We start from the raw sequence: 23,049 nt of genomic DNA, 5'->3' as shown, positions 1-23,049 counted from the left end.
TACTGCACGCAGAATACAATGTGTCAATTAATTCATGATCTCATCATATGCTTATCATGGACATAATGTACAAGGCAATCTTCTAAGTTCTAGAATATTAAGTGAATAAAATGAACAAGATTTCTACCTATTTATGGTGGATGAGGGAGGAGCATATATTATAGAAATAATTAAAGACACATGATAAATAAATGTTTTCAAAAAAATGAGGCATATAGTTGCCAGTGAATTAAGGGCAACACTTGATAGATCTCCTAAAAAAGAGACATTTATGGAAACATAACTGAAGAAAATAGCACAGGTATGAAAAAACAAAAAGGAAGAATCAGGAACTGAGTACTAAGGATGAAACAAACATAGCCATATTCAATAAACAGGCATTATGGTTAAAAACTCAAGCAAGAGGAGGAAGAGGGACCAAAGGGGATTCAGGAAGAAGGCACATGCCAGAACATGCCAAAATGACTTTATTCTCAGTACACAGAGAAGCTATGAGTGTGTTCCAAAAGTAGAACCTGTTTTACATTGGCAAAATGCAGTCTATATATTAAGAAATTATACAGTGTGTATATTTTGCATATGTTTGAGTACCTGATAAGTGAAGAAAACTATAACCATATTGGAAAACACAGAGAATATATTACTAAACATGCAAAAAATAATATAGTGCTAATTAGAGTGTGACAATAGGACATAAAAGAAAATGAATTCAAAATACATTTCTGATACTGAATTAATCACATTGAATGTTAAAATAAAGTGTGATGGGCCTCCCTGGTGGTGCAGAGGGTTGAACGCAGTGCTGTGAAGCTGTCCGCAGTCTCTGCAGTGCTGGTTCTATTCTCGGCCGGCCAAGGAGATTCCCACATGGCGCGGCAGACTTCTCCTGTCTTGCCACTGCTCCCCTCAGCAGTGTACTCAGTCCTTCTGCCTGTTCTGCTCCCTGCTCTGTCTCTGGTGAATTCTCTCACCCTCCTGCACCTCTGGCCTATACCCCAGTGCTTGTATAAATAAATAAATCTTTGAAAAAAAATAAAAAATAAAGTGTGATGCCTAGGGTGATACAGTTTGATAAAATTAAAATGAAAATTTAGAACTTTCCTACTGCCAAGAAGACTAAGGCCCACAAGGAGAAATTATTGGTGACCTGGATCTTGCTGGTTGATATATGCACCACAGTGAATGGGGACTTTAAGCTGAGCTATCATCAATATCTCACATGTCTCCTCTCTCATTTGATTAATCCTCAGAAGAAGGACCATATATAAACTTTCAGTATTTGTTGAGGCACTGACAGTGGCAGAAGCTGAAATAGCCTATGGAACAGAGAACATAAATCAAACTCTTCACTACTCCTGTAACTGGGCAAGCCTGATGTCAGGATTGCTAACTGTCATGGAATTTTCTGTCATATTTTAACCCTTAACCCTGGAGCTAATGCAGTGGAGTGACTTAAGTTCCTGAGAGAATGATCAAATACAGAGTGTGACGTAATTTCACATATAGAAAGACAAGTTATCCCAGCATACCAAGAGACCTTGAAAGGACTTAGACATGCATGGCTAAAGAGGTCCCATATTACTTTAGAATTATGTGTTGCAGGATGAGCTGACATTAGGAAAGAAACAGTGAAGAGCAAAAGGTCTTCAAGATCATTGACATGAGTAGTCAACTAGCTGGCATCACAAAGTGAATGATGATTCAAAATTTAGGATTCAAAATTTAGTACCTGTGAGATCCAGGATATGTGCCAGGGTCTCCCCCTCCCCCAACCACTCCCCTCCTACACACACACACACACACACACACACACACAGAGCTGCTAGCGATGCCCAGCGTCAGTATAGGTCAGGTTGCACACACTGGTACTGTTTCAGTTTTGAAACCATCATGCTACTGCAAATGAACCAATTGATCGGGTTCAAGCTCCCACAGACACCAATCAGGTTTATGCTCATATTGGTCCTAATCCAGTAAAAAGGACTAATCAAGCTTGAAAAGCAGGTACCCTGGGGAGGATATAAACTAGGCTGCAGTGAGCTTCAGGAGTCAGACAGACTCATCAGAACTCTTTCCTAGGAAGACCTTCGCAACTTTCAATACCTTCAAGACCTTCACAGACCTTCAAGACCTTTGTATCTAGGGCCTCCCTGGTGGCGCAGGGGTTAAAGTCAGCACTATCAAAACTATTGCCAGCCACTACAGCATGAGTTCAATCGCTGGCCAGGGAGCAATCCACATGGCACAACAGACCTCTCCTGCCTTGCCACGCTGGTCCCCTCAGCAATGTATTTCAGTATATCTACCTGTTCTGCTCCCCACTCTCCCTGGTGAATCCTCTCACCCCACACCCCCGCACCTCTCACTTTCATTCCAGTTCTTGTATGCATAAATAAATAAATCTTTTTAAAAAAAAAAGGCCTTTGCATCTGACCTCTGCATCTCACCACCACCTGACCGGTGCGCTAGCATTTTGCCCTGCTTCCCAACAATGCCTGCTGCCTGGGACTGAGTTGTCTATTAGTCCATGCCAGCACCAATAAAGAAATGCCTGGCACTGGCTTATGCCCAGATCTTTCTATGAGCTATAACTCTAGAGCTTCATTCTAACACTTTTCTTTTTCCAATTTTTTTCTCTCATTCACTAACACTTTTCTTTTTCCAATTTTTTTCTCTCATTCAAGTAAGATAAAAATAAATTTGGTAAATAAACCCCATTTTTTCTTGGACCATGATCTTGAGTTCTGTCTTGCAGTTGTAGATTTTTTTTTAAGATTTATTTTTATTTATGCATACAAGAACTGGGGTACAGCCAGAGGTGCAGGGGGTGAGAGGATTTACCAGAGACAGAGTAGGGAACAGAACAGGCAGATCGACTGAAATACACTGCTGAGGGGAGCAGCGGGCAAGACAGGAGAGGTCTGCTATGCATGTGGATAGCTCTCTGGCCGGTGATCAAACTCATGCTACAGTGGCTGTGGCTAGCTTCATAGTGCTGTGTCTTAACCCCTTGCACCACCGGGGAGACCCCTTGTATTTGTAGTGCACAGCTAAGAACCCACCAATCATGAAAATCACCCCCAAGTTTTTATGTTTTCTGTGTCTGGTGATATCCCAGGAGACCCCAACTGCTGTGTTTATATTATTACTTATAACAGTACCACATTTTGATTACTTTTACTTCTATGCAATAGATCCTTAAGAGTAGGATTCCTGGGCTGAAATATTTAAGTTCTTTCAGTTTTCATAGATGATGGCAGTCAAGAATATAAAGATGAAGCCAGATTACAGAAACTAAGAGGATGTGAGGAATTAGTAAAATGCATCAAAAAAGAAATCAAGTTTCCAGCTAGGGAGGACAGTAGCCAATGAGGCCAAAAATAAAGTGTAAATTAATGGAGGCAGCCCAAACCTGGTGACGAAGAATTTGGTAAGGACTACTTTGGGCTAGATTAAAGGTGTCTACAGGACATGAAATAAACAGGACATTTTTCTGAAATTTAAACACAGATTAGGAGTTGTCAGCAAGAGGATGTAGTTAAATCAGGAGTGTGTATCATCATGTCAGGAATATTGCACATATTGTGACAAGAGATAAAGAAGAAAGTTCTGGAGAACACCAACATTCATGACAAAGAGCAAGGAAGTTAGATTGAGGAGGTAAAGAATTGCAAATGGGGCCTCCCTGGTATTGCAAGGGGTTAAGACACAACCTATGAAGCTATCAGCAGCCACTGCAGCACAAGTTCAATCCCCAGCCAGGGAGCAAACCCACATGGAGCAGCAGACCTCTTCTGACTTGCCCGCTATTCCCCTCAACAGTGTATTTTTGGTCAATCTGCCTGTTCTGCTCCCCACTCTGTCTCTGGTGAATCCTCTCACCCTCCACATCTCTGGCTTGTACCCCAGTGCTTGTATGCATCCATAAATAAATCTTAAAGAAAAAAATTACAAATGTTTGGTGACATGCACCTGGGAAGGTGAGACCCTAATCCCTAAATCATACAGAATGCTATAAATGAAATAAAACCTCATTTAAAATGGGGGAATTTTTTTTTTAATAAAGGAGCATAAATGTTGTTGAGGAAATAAAAAGAGGCTGGAGTTTTGAAGAGAAACTGAGCAATGACAAAGCTACAGAGAAAGCAAATGCAGTAGAACTTGAACATAGGTCACTTAATTTGACAACTAGGTCACTGTGATCTTGTCAAATTATCTCACAATGATTATCTCACAATGATCATTGTGAGACCATTGGTGATTCTGGTATTTTCAGTAAAATAATGGAGAACAGAAAATAGAAGAGATTGAAATATTTTAATAGAAAGGAAATATGACCCAAATACTAAAATCATGTAAGATAAAGATTTAGGATATAAAGATTTAAGCTACCTGACACCTGAATAATCACATTCCTGCCCAACAGATGTGTGCTCAAGGCAACACTAAATCATGATCCCTGCAGCTGAAACAGCCATGCCGGACATCTGGCTGAAGGGAAAAGCACAAAGGGTCTGTGTGACCCCTGGGCATGTAGAGAAGTGGCATTCCCCTTCATATTTGGGTCTTAGTGAAGACTGTAAAGTGGGTGTCTATGGGCACAGTACCTACACAGCACAATTATATGGACCTTGCTCGGCTGCCCCTCACATGCCACTTCATGCCACTGACTTCTCTGTTCCCTTCATCAACAAGATATCCCCTGAGGTGCAGGCCTTCAGGATGGGATTCCCTGATGTGTGGAAGTGGGTGATGGCATTTTGCTGAAAGTTAGTCCTAAGCATCATGATTATGTAAGTCCCAGGAATGCTTTTGACATTGAAGTTCCTTTTATTCAACACTAGAATTTCAGAATCAGAATTTGAAAGGGTGGTGCCTGCTTTTACCAGCCACCCTGGGTGATTGCTCAGCACAATAAGTTAAGACTCCTTCCAGTGATAGTGCTGACAGCGGGACAGGGAGTAGGACTTATTCTTGGATGTGTTTCTAGTCCTCAGGCCCTTTCACATGTACAGGTTCTTTGATGCGAACCTCTAGTTTAGAGCTTCTCAATCTAAGTCGTCTTTACTTTTGAGACTTTCTTCATGAATTACCTGAACATTTATGTCAAATTTTGGGTCTGGTGCATAATTTGGAGGAGCTAGTGAGAGAAAGAGTAGCAGTATTTGATATAAGACAGTAGCAGTGGCTTCAATGCTAGATATAGTCTTTCCTTCAGAATCTGAGTTTGCTCTTCAAATTTAGTGATATTTACCAAACCACCCAACAGGACCTCAAGCTTTACTTTATGTCTCTCAACCTATATATTTGCCTGTTAGGGAAAAAAACCATGGACTCTATGTAAAGCATCCCCGGATTACTTTCCTGACTCTGCCTCTTAGCAGATGTGTGACTTACAGCAAATGCCATCATGACTCTAAACTCCACTAGTCTCTTAAGCAAAATGGAACTAAGTGTTCTCTTCACAAAGTGTTCTCTCTACTAGCAACTGGGATCAAGTTTACACAGTCAGGACACAACACATATCAACACCTTTCACCTTTTCCCCTCTGTTGTTGTGGGTATAGCTATGGGCAGAGGGACAGAACAGAGCCCCCCTGGACATGGCAGGTGAGATTATCAGTATCACATTCAAGTCTCTGTATCATCAAGGCAAGGAATTCTTGAAGTATTCGATGGAGGGAAATTGGGAGTTTGACATGATTAATCTGACCCAGTACAAAAGCTATGTCCACCCTCATAAGGATGTGAAATCCAAGAACAGCATGAAGCTCTCAGACATTTTACTGAGTTGTGTCCATTTGCCTATTCAAAGTATTCAAATACCTAAAAAACAGAAATTATCAAATTTAGTAGAAACCTAGTTAAGAATCTGGTGTACAATTAGCATTTATTGCATAGATTACTAGAGAACTACCACCCAGGGAACACACTTAAACCATGTGTCCTTTTTGCACAGACTCTGAGATCCACTCAGGTTAAAGTCCCATTGCTGGATGGAAAAGCAACAGCAACGAAGGCAGAAGTTCCTGGTGGGAGCTGGCAAGGGATGTGGGTTACATGGAGCAGCAACTCTCACTAGTACTAATATAGTGAGAGCAACCGTGGAAGAAGGCAGGGTGTAGGCCCTCTGCTTCTTCCCAATTCAAAGAAATATATCAACTAAAGGTTTAACTTCCTTCAAAAGAGTTTTAAAAAAAAGACAGAAAATAAGAATCAAAACAAAGCCACCTTTCTAACCATCCTGAATTTATACTAGCTCATCTGACTTTACAATTGTATCATTCTTGGGTCACCTCTTTCAGATAATGTATTCTAGAGAGGAGAGAAAACTATATTCTGATTGGCTACAAATGCCTGTTCAGCAGCCAAACCACCCTGAAAATGCCCTATAGGTAGAGACGCTAAGCAGAACCTGGGCTGGTTAGCACTTGGATGGGAGATAGAGAACCCTAGTGCAGATGAACTTGCCTGTATCTTAAATATCCCTTTGTATCCTCTCAGGTTCAGTGTATTCTTCCTACTTCTGAATTACAGCTTAAATTCTACCCATAAATCAATAATTAATTGATTAATTAAGAAATTCTATCCATACATAAAGATTGTCATTCTCCCTACAGTGAGTGGTGATCTGCTCCCTCTCTGAGCACACACACTTCCTCATGTTTACTCCATACAGCAACATGGTGCTTATTCAGTCCACAATTTCTTGAGGTATGCATTAGGCTATTCTCAGGCCAACAGAGTGCAACATTTTGAGGGACTATTACAGAAATCTATTTGTGTCCCAATCAATGGCAGCTACCCAAAACAGATTTTTTGAATAAATAAAAATAGTACATTATTTGTCCTATAAAAATATGTAAGTAGGAACCTAGTTCTATTTGAATAAAACTTTCTGCTTGAAAATTATATTCTTTTTTGCATTTATTTTCTTTTAGTTGAAACCTAAATATATTCCAAATATATTCAAATATTAGGCCATGCCATGGATTACTCAGGAAATGTGACCACATTACATGATTAGGTCCTTATATTAAAAAGTTTGAAAGACCATCAAATGACAGGTCTTACACTACACAGCCTGCTAAAACTCAGGAGATAAGAAACCTCTGGGAATTACTCATCTTTATATTTCTAGACATAAAATATTTAAACAGAGACAGGAAATCACAGTTTCACTGACACCAGGATCTTGTTACTGTGTTACTTGTAGTTGCTTAGACACTGAAGGATGAAATGTTACAATTATTCCAACTTTATTCCTAAAGTGATGAGACTAGGAGAAGCCACACTCAGCTAAGTCTTCAGAAGGGGAAGGTGAGTTTCAGAGGTATGATGCACATATTGTGTAGGTGATAAAATATACTCTAAAATCAATTTCAATTGTTCACATGAGCGCAAAGGCTTCTGTGTGTTTGCTGGTCATTGAGCCTTGGTCTAAAGGGAGCAGGCCTGCAACGTTCATCTGGACTCTGTGCGTTGTTCACTCACCTTGTCTAAGGGCTCTAGAAGCCAATCTGTGAATTAATCTGTGAAATCACCAGCCCCTAAAATAGAATGATAATACTACAAATATATTTATGCAGGCCTTGCAGTGCACAAATTCTGTTCGCAAATTGTCTTCTTTAATTTGTACAATAGTCCTTTGAAGTGTTCATTTTACTGATTAAAATATGAATTTCAGAGGGACACTCAAATATTATAATGTAAATCTTAGAGCTGTTGGTGAATCTAATATAGTAATTTCTAGTTCAGTATTCTTTCTTATACTTCTGTACTATATTTTTCCTCATTATAAGAGCAAATTGACATTTGACAAAGAAGCAAGATTTAGGAAAAACAATTTTTCTATACCTGTGTTGCTCAAATTATAGCCATATATGTAGCATGTGGCTACTGAGCACTGAAATATGAGTCCTTTGATGTGGGAAATGCTGCACCATAAAATATCTAATGACTATAAACATTCAGTCAAAACAGAGTGCAAATCACCAAAAAATCATTTTAATATCATCATTTATAAAAATGAAATGATTTCCCTACATCAGGTGAACAAACAATAGCATTAAAACTGACTTTAAGTGTTTGTTTTTACTAGTTAAGAAATGGGCTTGTAGAATCATTTAAATCACCCATTAATGAAAAATATATTTGTCGTTGGAAATACTTTTTGAGAGTCCACCTTTGTAATATTCTTGTTATCGTCCCAGTAATAACACTTTGGGGCACATTAAAATATTGAAAAACACCATTCAAACTGCTACATTTTTTTTTTTGAGTTGCTAGAATTACTGAAGGCTGACAAAGGTAAAACAACACAGTATATTATTTGACAGGTGGTCAAAATTGTAACGTAAAAGATTTACTCCTAGTGAACATCACTATTTAGCAGATAGTTAAATAAAATAAGTACTAGATATCATTGTTTCCTTTTATGTGGATAAGATACATTGTATAATGTTTTATAAGGATAGGTCTATAACACTACCAAAAATCTCAATGTATTAAAATAAATTTGTGCAGATTCATCCAAGAAGGCTCTTCTTAATAAGATGTTTTCAAATAAGTTTTTAAATACCAAAGTAGTGCTGTCAGGCACAGAGAATGCAAAGAGTGGTTCAAAGTACAAAATAAGAACAACGAGATTTCAAATCTAAACAACAATAAGCCAAACAGTGCTTCTCACACTCTATGTACACTCACATCGTGTCCAGAGACCATTAAAATGAAGGTTCTGAGACAGTGCTGTGGGTTAGGACATGACATAGTGCATTTCACATCCTCCCAGTGATGGTGGTGGGGCCACTTGGTGGGCTACGTGCTATGTAGCAAGGACCTACGGCACAGGATTGCTTAAGAAATAGGATAAAGAAGTAGCTGGCTTGGCTAGAAGTCAGACAGGTGCAGGACATTGGATAAAGAAAAAGGAAACAGGGAAAATGTGTGGAATTAGACACTTGGTGAGAGTAGATAATATCTGCAATACTAAGGACACTTTGGAAGCATGATGAAAGAGATTAATGGTAAGTACACCGTCTTCTTGAACATTGCATTGCTATTTCTCTGTGTGATCTCTGTAACTGGTCTACAACTGTGCATGCTATTTGGCAAAAAAAGACTAATGGAAAAGAGAACTTCATAGTATGTCATTAACAGTCAAACCACAATGGGACAATCTCTCTTTCGCACATGATTCCTCTGCCCTCATTCCTCAGGATAGGAAAAGAAGAGTAGGTACAAGAGGCAAGTGTTCCATAGAATTGGAAGTTGCTCAGAGAAGACATGTGCAGTGTTAGGAAGCTTCCTTATTTAAACTGCCTTGGGAAGTCAGGAGGAGACACTAACATCGTAAGAAACTCCCATGGCCCAAAAGAAGTGTGTCCTATAGTGCAGGAACAGACTGGAAATAGGAAGTCAGAAACAGTTTCTTGAAAAGACTGGAGACAGGGAGATCCTGGGCTGGTCAGGTAGAATTTGTAAAGCAGATGTCTGAGTGGGGCTCTTTATAATTTCTGGGTAATCAAGAAATAAAGATACAGAAAGGCAAAGACTAGACAAGACTCTTAGAGTAGTTCATCATGGGAAAAAGAAAATGACAGGTCAACTTTTCGGAAAACATAATGTGACCCCAGAACAAGCAGACCCAGATGTGTCATCTCTGCCCAACCCTGGGAAAATTCTGGCTGAAACTGGATGCTATGAGAAACCTATAGTGGAAACACAAATACCTGGGATGCTTAAAGTGGCAGCACTACAGGGATGTATTAAATCCAGCTCAGCAGCTCCTGAGAGAAGTCAAGCTAGTCCAGAAAGCAGTCAGAGATTCAGAGAGCAGACACAGGCTGGGAAGGCTGCCATTCTACCATGCAGCTACTGAAGTGCATGAAACAAGCTTCTGACCAGGCAGTAAGTTAGGATTAGATTAAATCAGAGACATTCAGTATGAAAACTCAGTTCTCTCAACAGTACAGAGCAACATAACGCAAACCTATTTCTTTTTTTTTTTTTAAGAGGCATGTGTTTTTATTTATTTATTCGTTTTTTTTTTTGTTTGTTTGTTTGTTTATACATGCACTGGGTACAGTCAGAAGCGCGGGAGGGTGAGAGAATTCACCAGAGCCAGAGCGGGGAGCAGAGCAGACAGAAGGACCGAAGTACACTGCTGAGGGGAGCAGCGGGCGGCAGGAGAGGTCTGCGCACCATGTGGGACCCTCATCCGGTGGCCGGGGAGCAGCCGGGGATTGAACCGGCGCCTCAGAGGCTGCAGGCAGCTTCGCAACCCAGCGCTCAACCACTGAGCCACCGGGGAGGCCCATAACGCAAACCTATTTCTAGGTTTCAGAAATAGTGTGGTTTTCAGAAACTTGTATGGGGAATATATCCAAAATGAAAATGCATACATTGTGCAAAGATGAAAAAAGATGTAAGAATTATTTAAAATAAAACATTTAAATTAAAAAAAAGAAAAAGAAACTTATTTAACTCTGTATGTCTGAAATCAAAGGATCCTGGGATACGTACTTCATGCACTTCCATAACTACAGCCCCAGAATTAATACCCTACAGAACACACTTGGAAACCTTACCCAGTTATCACTATTGGCCTTAACAAGAGACATCTTCTCTGCTGAAATCCTGCAAACAGGGTCCTGTCCTTAGCAGGAGCATTTTCTCAGCCCACAGTAATTTCCTCATGCCCTTCTTTGGCTGATTTTCATTAGAAAGCTTCCTCCATGATCTTTAGTATTAGTCTCTCCAATTTAAGTCTCTCTATATTTAAGTGTTTTATATTTGGCTAAAAGAATTTGAGACACTGGACTAGGTTCGAAAGTTTGTACATGGTTCTTAAACAGAAGCTTCTTAGACAGAAGCTTACTGAATTTTTAACCTGAGTACTGAATTTCTGGTGGGTAACAACCTCTCATCAATGGAGGCCCAGAAAAGGTGCAAAAGGAGTGCAGAACCTGGATATGGGAATGGGAGCTGAGCTGGGTCTCTGCCTGTCTAATTGGATTCTTTGCTCTTTGATCTCCACAGATTTCCACAGGAGAATGGGGATAAGAAATCACTCCACAGTGACCGAGTTTGTTCTTTCAGGATTAACCGACCAACCAGAGCTTCAGCTGCCCCTTTTCTTCCTCTTCTTAGGGATCTATCTAGCTACAGTGGTGGGAAATCTCGGCATGATCACAATCATTGCATTGAGTCCTCAACTTCACATTCCCATGTACTATTTCCTCAGTAGTTTGTCTTCCTTAGATTTCTGCTATTCTACTGTCATTGTCCCCAAAATGCTGACAGGCTTTTTAAACAGAGATAAATCTATCTCCTATTCTGGATGCATGGCTCAGTTTTTTCTCTTCTGTATGTGTGCCATTTCTGAGTTCTATCTGTTGGCAGCAATGGCCTATGATCGCTATGTCGCCATCTGCAGCCCCCTGCTCTACAATGTCATCATGTCCCCGCGGGTCTGTTCTCTGCTGGTGGCTACTGTCTTCTCCATAGGTTTTATCTGTGCCGTGATTTATGACACTTCTTTGTTACAGTTGGATTTCTGTGGCTCAAATATCATTAAACATTATTACTGTGACATCATCCCCCTTATTCAACTCTCCTGCTCCAGCACATATGTCGATGAACTTTTGATTTTTATCATTGGTGGATTTAGTATGGAGGCCACCAGCATAGCAATCATCATTTCATATGCTTTCATCCTCTCCAGCATCCTCCGTATCCAATCAAAAGAGGGCAGGTCCAAAGCTTTCAGCACTTGTGGGTCCCACTTGACAGCGGTTGTTATTTTTTATGGGTCTTTCATGTTCATGTATCTCAAACCTACTTCTAGCACTTCAGTCATTCAAGAAAAGGTGACGTCTGTGTTTTACACCATTGTGATTCCCATGCTGAATCCCCTGATTTATAGTCTGAGAAATAAGGAAGTGCAAAATGCATTGATGAAGCTCTTAAGGAGAAAAAAATCTTCTTAATGTATATGCTCCTTTAAGATTTACTTATGTATCATAATGATATATATGTGTGTTTGCATTTCTATCATGACCATTTTAAAACAATTTGAAGTGAGGTGAAAATATATAGTCAAAAATAAATCAAAATACAGGTATAATTGTCTAAATATCTGAATCTGATATTGTGATTATTAAATATGTTCACATGTAATAAGATTAGCAAAAAAGTATGAAAGTGTAAAATCAAAATGTCAAAATTTAATATCTGTCTGGGTTTGAATATCAATGTCTATATTCAGTTTCCTGAACGAAGTCAATAAAGATGACAAAATCACAATATACAGTAACAGTCACATCAGGAAAAAGAAATACACAAAATTCCTGTTTAGGTGACAAAGGTTTCTCTTATTTTTCTCACCCCAAAAAAAGAGATTTCTCTCACTGATATTTGGAAATACTGACTTTGTGACCTCTATCATTTACTATATAGCTTACCTTAAAGGAGGATGAATGTTTCCATTGTTTTTTAAATGGCTTATTTTAAAAAAGATTTATTTTTATTTATTTATGCATACAAGAACTGGGATTTAGGTCAGAGGTGCAGCAGGCGAGAGAATTCACCAGAGACAGAGTGGGGAGCAGAGCAAGCAGATCTACTGAAATACTCTGCTGAGGGGGACAGCAGAGAGACAGGAGAGGTCTGCTGTGCCATGTGGGTTAGCACCCTGACTTGAGAACACACTCGTACCGCGGTGGCTGGCGATAGCTTGATAGCACTCAAACTTTAGCCCCTGTGCCAACAGGGAGGATTCTTAAAGGGCTTATTAAAAGTCACTGTGATATCAAACATGAATTCAATGAGTAACATGCAGGAAAGGGCTAAGTTAATACAGTCCCAGTATTTGATGTCAGGAGATACAAGGATTAGAATAAGTGTATCAGAGGAAGAGATAAGATATATACACTCATACAGTCCATTATAAATTTCTTGGGTATATTTTCTGCATATGTATATGCAGTATTTTAAAACTTTTTGTGGAATTCTTTTGAGTTGCTAGTTTATCCAGGATGTAAGGTACATGTTTTCAATTTCCTCCTTAAACACTTTGAGTTAACAAAAAGAAAAAGTTGATAGTTCCCAAGAAGAAACCCTTAAATGCACTGCAATGCAGAACTAAAGGTGTCAATTCATTCAGCCAATCAGCATATGATTCTCATAGACAGTATTGTGCCAGGCAAACTTCAAAGGACTGGAATATTATGGGAACATGATGGACAAGGTTTCTACTTAAATTTGTGGATGAGGGAGTGGCACAAATTAGAGAAATAATTAAATAAGGAAGCATAATAAGTATAAATAAATGCTCTGAAAAAAGTGAGGTATATAGTTGTCAGTGGATTAACAGCAACAGTTGGTAGATCTTCTGAAGAAGAGACAATGAAGGAAACTTAACTGAACAAAAGACCACAGGTATGCAGAAACAGAAGGGCAGAAGGAACAGAGTACCAGGATGGAACAAACATGGCCACATTCAATAAACAGGCATTATGGCTGAAAATTCATGAAGGAGAAGAAAGACATACCAAATAGGGTTCAGTAACAAGGCACATGCCAGTCCAACTCAGGAGTAGGACTTTATTCTCAGCACAAAGAGAAGCCGCTCGAATGTTTTCATTTCAAGACTGATGCATTCTTTTATGCATTGGAAAAATCTCTAATATAAATTGAAAAGAAAAAAGATAGATAGATAGATAGATAGACAGATAGATAGATAGATAGATAGATAGACAGACAGAGAGATAGCTAGACTGTTGTATGTGTATTCTGTGTATGTTTGGGGTCTGGGTAAGGGAAGGAAAACTATTAGCCAGGGTGGAAACACCGAGAATATGTCTGTCTAATGAAATTATCATGCAAGGAATAATATAATGTTAATTACAGTATAGCAATAAGAAATAGGAGAAAAATGAATGAATTCAGGTATATTTCTGATATTAAATAAAATTAAATGTTGAAATAAAGTGTGATGCCTAGGGTGATACATTTTGATAAAATTAAAATGAAAAAATAGAAATTAGGATTTTTACTGCCAAGAAGACTAAGGCCCACAAGGAGAAACTATTGGTGGTCTGTGACTCTCTGGTTGATATATACACTATTGGGAGTGGGGACTTCAAGCTGAGCTGTCATCAATATCCCACATATCTCCTCTCTAATTTAATTAGTTCTCAAAAGAAGGACCAGATACTAACTTTAAGCTGTTGTTGAGGCACTGACAATGGCAGAAGCTGAAATAGCCTGGGGAACAGAGAAGATAAATCTCACTTTTCACTACTCCTATCCTGGGAAATTTTGTTATTAGAAAAGTTAATTGCCATGAACTCTTCTATCATGCTTCAACCCTTAACCCTGGAGCTAACACAGTGGAATGACTTAAGTTCCTGAGAGAACAATTGGATACAGAGTGAGATGTAATTTCACACATAGGAAGTCTAGTTATCTATGCATATATAAAGACCTTGAAAGCACTCAGACATGCATGGCTAAAGACGTCCCATGTTCTTTAGAATTATGTGTTCCAGAATGAGCTGACATTAGGAGAGACTCAGTGAAGAGCAGAAGGACTTCAAGATCATTGACGTGAGTGGACAGCTAGCTAGCATCACAAAAGTGAATGATAATTCAAAATTTAGGATGTTGCCTGTACCTGTGAGGCTGAGGATTTATGCCAGGGAAATGCCACAGCAGCCCTATTGTCACAAGGCTCCTTTACCCCACAAACACACAGAGTCGTAGTGATTCCCAGCCTTCGTATATGTCAGGTTAGAGACTAGTGCAGTATTAGTTTTGAAATTAGTATTTGATTGAAAATGGCCAACTCATCAGGTTTAAGCTCCCACAAGCACCAATCAGGTTTGTGCTCACATGGGTCTCAATCCAGTAAAACAGATCAATCAAGTTTGAAAGGCAGGTACCCTGAAAGGGATATAAGCTAGGCTCTAGCCAGCTTCAAGAGGTAGAGACATTCATCAGAACTCTCTCCTAGGAAGACCTAAACAGACCTTCAGGACCTTCACAGACATTCCAGACCTTTCCATCTGACCTCTGCTTCTCATAGCCACCTGATCTTTGTTCCAGCATTCGGCCCTGTCTCCCACCGCCTGCTGACCGGGACAGAGTTGTGTGCAACCCTTGCTCAGCACCAATAAAGAGCTGTTTCTGCCACCTGTTTATGCCTATATCACTCTGAGAGCTGTAACACTAGTGCCTGATTCTATCACTTTCCTTTTCCCAGTATCTTTCTCTGGTTCACACTTTGGTAAATGAACCCTGTTGTTCGTTAGACCATGAGCCTTAGTCCTTTCCTGTATTTCTAGTTGTAAATCCATGGATGAGGACCCACTAATCATGATAAATTGGTGAAATATACCAAACCACCCAGGAGGACTCCAAAAACTTGCTTTATATCCCTCACTGTCGGCCACTGCCAACCTATATATTTTCCTCCTAGGGAAAAATAACATGGACTTTGGTGTGAGGCATCCCCGGATTTCTTTCCTGACTCTGCTTCTTAGAAGATGTGTGACTTTGAGCAAATGCATCATCACTCTAAACTCCACTAGTCTCACAAGCAAGATGGAACTAAGCATTCTCTTACTTCAGTACTTTCTACTAGCAACTGGGATCAAGTTTACACAGTGCTTAGGTCAGCACACAAAACATATCAAAGCCTTTTACCTTTTCTTCCCAGTTGTTGTGTGGGGATGGCTATGGGCAGAGCTACAGAACAGAGCACCCTGGACATGGCAGGTGAGATCATCAGGATCATGTTCAAATCTCTGTATCATCAAAGCCAGGAATTCTTGACATATTCATATGGATGGAAATTGGGAATTTGATCTGATGAATATGACTTAGTGCAATAACCTATGTCCACCCTCATAGAGATGTGAAATCCAAGAACATCATGAAGTCCTCAGACTCTAAGCCATGTCCCTTTACCTACCCATAGTATTCAAATACCAAAAAACAGATATTATTAACTTTAGTGGAAATCTAGTTAAGATACGGGTTACCATTAACATTTATTGCATAGATTGGTAGAGAACCACCACCCACAGAACAAACTTAAGCCATGTGTCCTTTCTGCACAGACCCTGTATTCCACTCAGGTTAAAGTCCCACTGCTAGGTGGAAATGCAATGAATGCCAGAGGTGCCTGGTGGAAGCCGGTACAGGATGTGGATCACATGGAGCATCAACTGTCACCAGTACTAATAAAGTGAGAGCAACAGAAGAACGAGGCAGTGTGTAGGCTCTGTGCTTCTTCCCAACCTAAAAAGGCTTAACTTGAAAGAGTTAAAATATATGAATCAAAAACTAAACCACCTTTCTAACCATCCTGGATTTATACTAGCTCATCTGACTTTACAATTGTATCATTCTTGGGTCACCACTTTCAGATGATATATTCTAGAGAGGAGAGAAAACCGTATTCTGATTGGCTACAAGTGCCTGTTCAGCAGCCAAACCACCCTGGAAATGCCCTATGTGGGTGGAGAAGCAAAGCAGAACCTGGGCTGGTTAGCACTTGGATGGGAGATAGAGAACCCTAGTGCAGATGACCTTACCTATATCTTTAACATCCCTTTGTATCCTCTCAGGTTCAGTGTATTCTTTCTACTTATGAATTACAGCTTAAATTCTATCCATAAATAAATAAGTAAATTAATTGATTAATTGATTACTTAAGAAATTCTATCCATACAAAAAGATTGTTACTCTCCCTATGGTGAGTGGTGACCTGCTCCCTCTCTGAGAACACACACTTCCTCATGTTTATTCCATACAGCAACATGGTGCTTATTCATCCCACAATTTCTTGAGTGTGCATTAGGCTATTCTCAGTCCAATAGAGTGCAACAATTTGAGATACTATTACTGAATCCTATTTCACTGTCCCAATCAATAGCATCTGCCTAAAATAAACATTTTGGGAAAACATAAAAAAATTCATTATTTTCCTATAAAATATGTAAATAGGAAACTATTTCATTTTAATAATGCTTTCTGTTTGCAATCTATATTCTTTTACTTATTTTCTTTATTGCTGCAATCTAAATACATTCTAATATTGGGCTCTATCAACTGCATTACTCTAGAATGGTGGCAACACTACATGGTTAGGTTTCCTTACATTAAAGAGTTTGATAGGACTGGGAGCTCCATCCCTCAGTAGCAGCCATCCTGAAGTTGTGTGCCCTGTTGGGAGAGTAGTGCAAATTCCCCATTTCTAAGCCCTGCCAGCAGCTGTGACCCGCAGCACCTATGAGGAATACCAGTAGCCACACACATCCGGTAGCCATGTGTCCTAACAAAGCATCCCAGGCACAAGGAAGATATATCCACACCCTACTAAGAACATCCAGAATTAATGCCTGCATGATTAAGTAACATAGTTGCCCAACTCATAGAACTAAGCAGAAAGTAAAAAACAGGAAGAAACAAAAATGGAAATGGTCAAGCACACAATATTGGGAACAATACACCAATAAAGAAAATCAGCTTCCAGCTGGGAGAATTTCTTGGCCTAACAGATAAAGAATTCAGAATCACATTAATTAAAAAAGACAGAGCTTTCATATGATCCAGCAATTCCACTCCTAGGTATTTACCCAAATGACACAGAAACATTAATTCAAAAGGGCACCTGCAGCCCTAAGTTTATAGGAGCACTATTTACAACAGCTAAGCTATGGAAACAACCCAAATGCCCAAAAGTAGATGACTGGATCAAGAAGATGTGGTATATATACACAATGGAATATTACTCAGCAATCAAAAAAGATAAACTCATGCAATTTGCAGCAACATGGATGGAGCTGGAAGGGATCATGCACAGTGAAATGAGCCAGAAAGAAAAAAAAAATACTGGATGGTCTCACTCATAGCAGGAGTTTAGAAAACCTAAATAAGGCACCAGGAAAAAGAATAATTATAATAAAGAAAAAATCAAAATCAACAAGCAACTATAAACCAGAGACACACTACAGCAGTGGGGGGAGGGGAAAGGAGAGACTGGGGTCAAAATAAGAGGGGTGCAATTGTATGGGGAATATAACCAAGATGAAAATGCATACATTGTAGGGCCTCCCCTGGTGGCACAGGCAGTTGAGCGCCATGCTGTGAAGCTGTCCACAGCCTCTGCAGTGCTGGTTCAATCCCGGCTGGCCAGCAAGGGTCCCACATGGCATGGCAGACCTCTACTGTCGCGCCCACTGCTCCCCTCAACAGTATATTTCATCAGTCTGCCTGTTCTATTCCCCGCTCTGTCTCTGGTGAATCCTCTCACCCTCCCGTGCATCTGGCCTGTACCCTGGTTCATGTATAAATAAATAAATCTTAAAAAAAAAAAAAGAAAAGAAAATGCATGCATTGTGCAAAAATGAAAAATGACATAAGAAATATATTTTAAAAATTTTTTAAAAATTTAAAAACTGAAAGAAGCAAAAAAAAAAACAGAATGCTATGAGAGACACAATCAACAAACTGAAGAATGAGAATGAATCTTTAAATAAGAAAATAGGGCCTCCCTGGTGACGCAAGCAGTTGAGAACAGCACTGTGAAGCTTTCCACAGCCTCTGCAGTGCCAGTTTGATCCCCACCGGCCACAGAGATGCCCACATGGCATGGCAGACATCTCTTGTCTCTCCCGCTGCTCCCCTCAGCAGTATATTTAGTCAGCCTTCCTGTTCTGTTCCACATTCTGTCTCTAGTGAATCCTCTCACCCTCCCACACATCTGGCCTATACCCCGGTTCTTGTATAAATAAATAAATCTTAAAAAAAAAATAAGAAAATAAAGGAAATGCAGAATTTCAAAATTCTAGAAAACCTACAGAAACAGAATAGATTAAATGGAAGAATGAATCAGTATGCTAGAAGATACAGGTATAAAAAGACACATAAAAGAAAAGCAAAGAGAGATACAAAGAAAAAACAGGAAGAAACCTTTCACAATCTATCTAACACCATGAGGAAAGGAAATAGGAGAGGCAGAGGGATCCCAGAAGGAGAAGAGAGAGACATAGGAACTGAAAATCTAGTCAAGGAAATAAGTGAAGAAAACTTTCAAACTTGAAGAAAAAAATGAAGCAGACATACAGGAAGTCAGAAGGACACCAAACTACCATAATGAAAAGAAAACTACAGCAATACACATAATATTTAAGCTACCGAGAGTCCAATACAAAGAAAAAATAATTAAGGTGGTCGGGGGAAAAAAACAGATAACCTATAAAGGAAACCAATTAGGCTGACATTGGACTTCTCTAAAGAAACACTGCAGGTAAGAAGAGAATGGAGTTACATTTTCAAAAACCTCCAAGACACAAAATGCCAACCAAGAATACTTTATCCTGCAAAGCTCTCATTTCTTATGAAGGTAAAATAAGTATTTTCTCATACAAACAAAATCTTCAGAAATTTGCTTCTACTAACCCCCTTCTCCATGAAATACTGCAAGAAGCCATAAAATCTAACCCAACAAAACAATGAACAGAGAGAACTGAACAAGGTACTGAAGAGAACCATGAAACAATGAATAAAATGGCAAGCACAGATTTTAATGTGTCAATAATCACCCTAAACATAAATGGACTAAACTCAGCAAAAATATTCACAGAGTAGAAGGATAGATAAGAAAACAGGATCCAACCTTCTGCTATCTCCAGGAAACACACCTAACTGCTAAAGATAAACACAGACTTAAAGTAAAGGGTTGGAAAACAATTCTACAAGCAAATGGCCCCCCAAAAGAAGGCTGGGATGGCCATACTTGTATTAGGTAAAATAGATTTCAAAATAAAAAAGGTAAGAAGAGACATAGATAATCACTGTATAGTGCTCAAGGAGACAATACACCAGGAAGATATTACACTCATTAACATATACTCACCAAACGAAGGAGCCCCAACATACATTAGGCAATTACTATCATCTCTGAGAGCAGACATTAGAGAAAATACATATGTAGTAGGAGACTTCACCCACTCTCACCAAAAGGCAGATCAGCAAGACAAAAAATAAACAGGGACACAATAGCCCTAAATAAAGATCTAGACCACATGGGCCTAACAGACTCTATAGGACACTGCATCTAGAAAAAAAAACTGAATACACATTTTTCTCAAGTGTACATTGATCATTCTCAGGATAAACCACATACTAGGTCACTAAACAAACATCAATAAACACATGAAGATCAAAATCACAGCAACTATCTTCTCTGACCATAAAGGCATCAAACTACAAATCAGCTACAAAAAGAAAGCAAGGAACCCCCTTGATACATGGAAAACAGCCAACATGCTCCTGAAAGACCACTGGATTGATGAGGAAATCAACGAGGAAATTTAAAAATATGTTGAGACAAATAATGAGGACACAACGTACAAGCGGAGATAAATGAAATAGAAGTTAAAAGGACAATCCAAAAGATCAATGAAAGGCTGGTTCTTTGGGGAAAAATAACAAAGTAGACAAACCTCTAGTCAGGATCACAAAGGATAAAAGGGAGAAAACTCAAATAAATAGGACCATAAATGAAAAAGGAGAAATTACAACAGACACAGCAGAAATCCAGAGGATAATTAGGAATTACCATGAATATTTATATGCAAACAAGTTCAACAATCTATAAGAGATGAACAAATTCTTAGAACTAGACAAACATGCAAAGCTGAATAAAGAAGTAGAACTCCTAAACAAACCAACTGCAAGCAATGAAATTGAAACAGCAGTCAAAATCCTCCCCAAAAACAAAAGCCCTGGACCATATGGTTTCACAAATGAGCTCTACCAAACATTCAAAGATGAACTGGTGCCTATCCTACAAAAACTCTTTCAAAAAAATCAAGAGGGCCTCCCCGGTGGCGCAGCAGTTCAGTGCTGGGTTGAGAAGCTGCCCGCAGCCTCTGCAGTGCTGGTTCGATCCCCGGCTGCTCCCCAGCCACCGGAGGAGGGTCCCACATGGCGCGCAGATCTCTCCTGCCGCCCGCTGCTCCCCTCAGCAGTGTCCTTCGGTCCTTCTGCCTGCTCTGCAACCCGCTCTGGCTCTGGTGAATTCTCTCACCCTCCCGCACTTCTGACTGTACCCAGTGCTTATATAAATAAATAAATAAATAAATCTTTTTAAAAAAAAAATCAAGAAAGAAGTAATACTACCTAATATATTACACTCATACCAAAACCAAGAAAAGATAACACGCACAAAAAAAGAAAACTACAGGCCAATCTCCCTAATCAACACAGATGCAAATATCCTCAATAAAATCCTTGCAAACAGAATCCAGCAATGCACCAAAAGGACAATATACCATAGACCAAGTGAGATTTATTCCAGGGACACAAGAATGATTAAATATCTGAAATGAATCAATGTAGTCCACCACATCAACAAAAAGAAAAATAAAAATCATATCATCATATCAATAGACACTGAGGGAGCATTTGATAAAGTTAAACATCCACTTATAAAGAAGGCCCTCGAAATTCTTGGGATAGAAGGAATATACCTTAACATAATAAAAACCATTTATGACAAACCCATAGCTAATAACATTCTTTTAATATTTATTTAATTTATTTATTTTTATTTTCTTACATCATGGATCATCTTTCTATAGTTATTGTTCCCCTTAGGTGCAGCCCTCCCACCAATAATCTATTCACATAATACCACCTGATTCCCCTGTTTCTCTCTTCCCCAATCTGATCAGTCCCAATCCCCCATTGCTGCCAGACATAGGCCTTGTCTTTTTCCTGGAACCTTATTCTTTTCCTGGGTGAGGACCTGGTCTCCTGGACCAAAGCAGACCAGGTTGCTCAGATCCCCAGGAAAAACCATGAGGCAGGTAGCAAAGCCGAGAGACATCCAGGATCCTCTTGTAGGACAGTTGTGTGGAGTGGTTCTCCAGACTCCTGAATTTCCTGTGGTATAGGAGATTGTCCAGTTTTCTCCAGACCAGTGTGGTCTCTGGATTCTGTGTGTCTCATTCATAGTGATTGTGCCATCCATTCCAGTGACTGTCACATGATACTGCTTCTGAGTCATAATCCTGGCCATGGGAACCCTCCTCCTGCTAATGAGTGGAGAAATTCCCTGATGGGAACAGATTCCAGTAGGTGATTAGTCCAGCTCCTCTCACCTCCTTTCATGGTATCCAGTCCTAGCCTGGGTCCCCAGTCACATCTCTGATGTTTTCTTCCCCCAGTTGGAAAAGGAGGAAGCCTCACACACATTGCATGCATCCCTGGACCATGGGTTTGGTTCCCCAGCCCTCAGAAATGTTGCAGGTGGCGCTCATGTGATAGATTGCCACACCAGCTTGTCTCATGGTCCTATCTCTTATGCATCCAACCGTGCTGTTTGGGTCTGCCCCAGGCAATGACTATGTCCAAGGATTTGATTTGTTCCTCTTGTCTCCTGAATGTCTGCAGCAGGAGTGACTGAATGAAAGGTATCTTACACCAATCTGATTGAAGTGGGAGTCAGAAAAGAAAGGGGATCCCCTTTGGCCTCCAAGAGCCCTAGACCCTGTGGCCTAGGCCATGGAGGGGTGTGCTGGACCCCTGTTGAAGACCCAGGCCATGTTGGGGCAACTGGCTTGTACCTCCAGCCTGACTGGAACTAATATCACTCTAAATGGTGAAAAACTGAAAGCCTTCCCATTAAGATCTAGAGCAAGACAAAGATGGCTACTCTCACCACTGCTTTTCAACATAATACTGGAAGTCCTACCTTGAAAAATTAAGCAAGAGAAAGATATACAAGGAATGGAAATAGGGAAAGAAGTAGTACAACTACCACTATTTGCAGATCTTATGATAATATAAGTAGAGAACCCTAAAAACTCCACAGAAAAACTAATGAAAACAATAAGCCAATTTAGTAAAGTAGCAGGCTACAAAATCAACACACCAAAATTAGTAGCCCTCTTATATGCAAACAATTAGCCTGAAGAAAAAGAAATCAACAAAACCATGTCATTTACACTGTACCAAAAAACAAACAAACAA

General features: G+C 39.6%; 1 protein-coding gene across 1 annotated transcript; it reads left to right on the top strand.

Annotated features, from left to right (window-relative positions):
• Window positions 1–11,054: 11,054 nt before the first annotated feature.
• On the top strand, window positions 11,055–11,990 carry LOC311182123 (olfactory receptor 8D4-like; the record flags this gene model as incomplete). The annotated part of the gene is made up of 1 exon (XM_084250723.1): window positions 11,055–11,990. One exon carries the CDS (start codon window positions 11,055–11,057, stop codon window positions 11,988–11,990), a length of 936 nt encoding a protein of 311 aa, XP_084106849.1.
• Window positions 11,991–23,049: the final 11,059 nt, after the last annotated feature.

Source organism: Talpa europaea (assembly GCF_964194135.1).
Source record: "Talpa europaea genome assembly, chromosome: 12".
In the NCBI taxonomy this organism is placed as follows: domain Eukaryota; kingdom Metazoa; phylum Chordata; class Mammalia; order Eulipotyphla; family Talpidae; genus Talpa; species Talpa europaea.
This window is presented reverse-complemented; position numbering and strand designations above follow the sequence as displayed.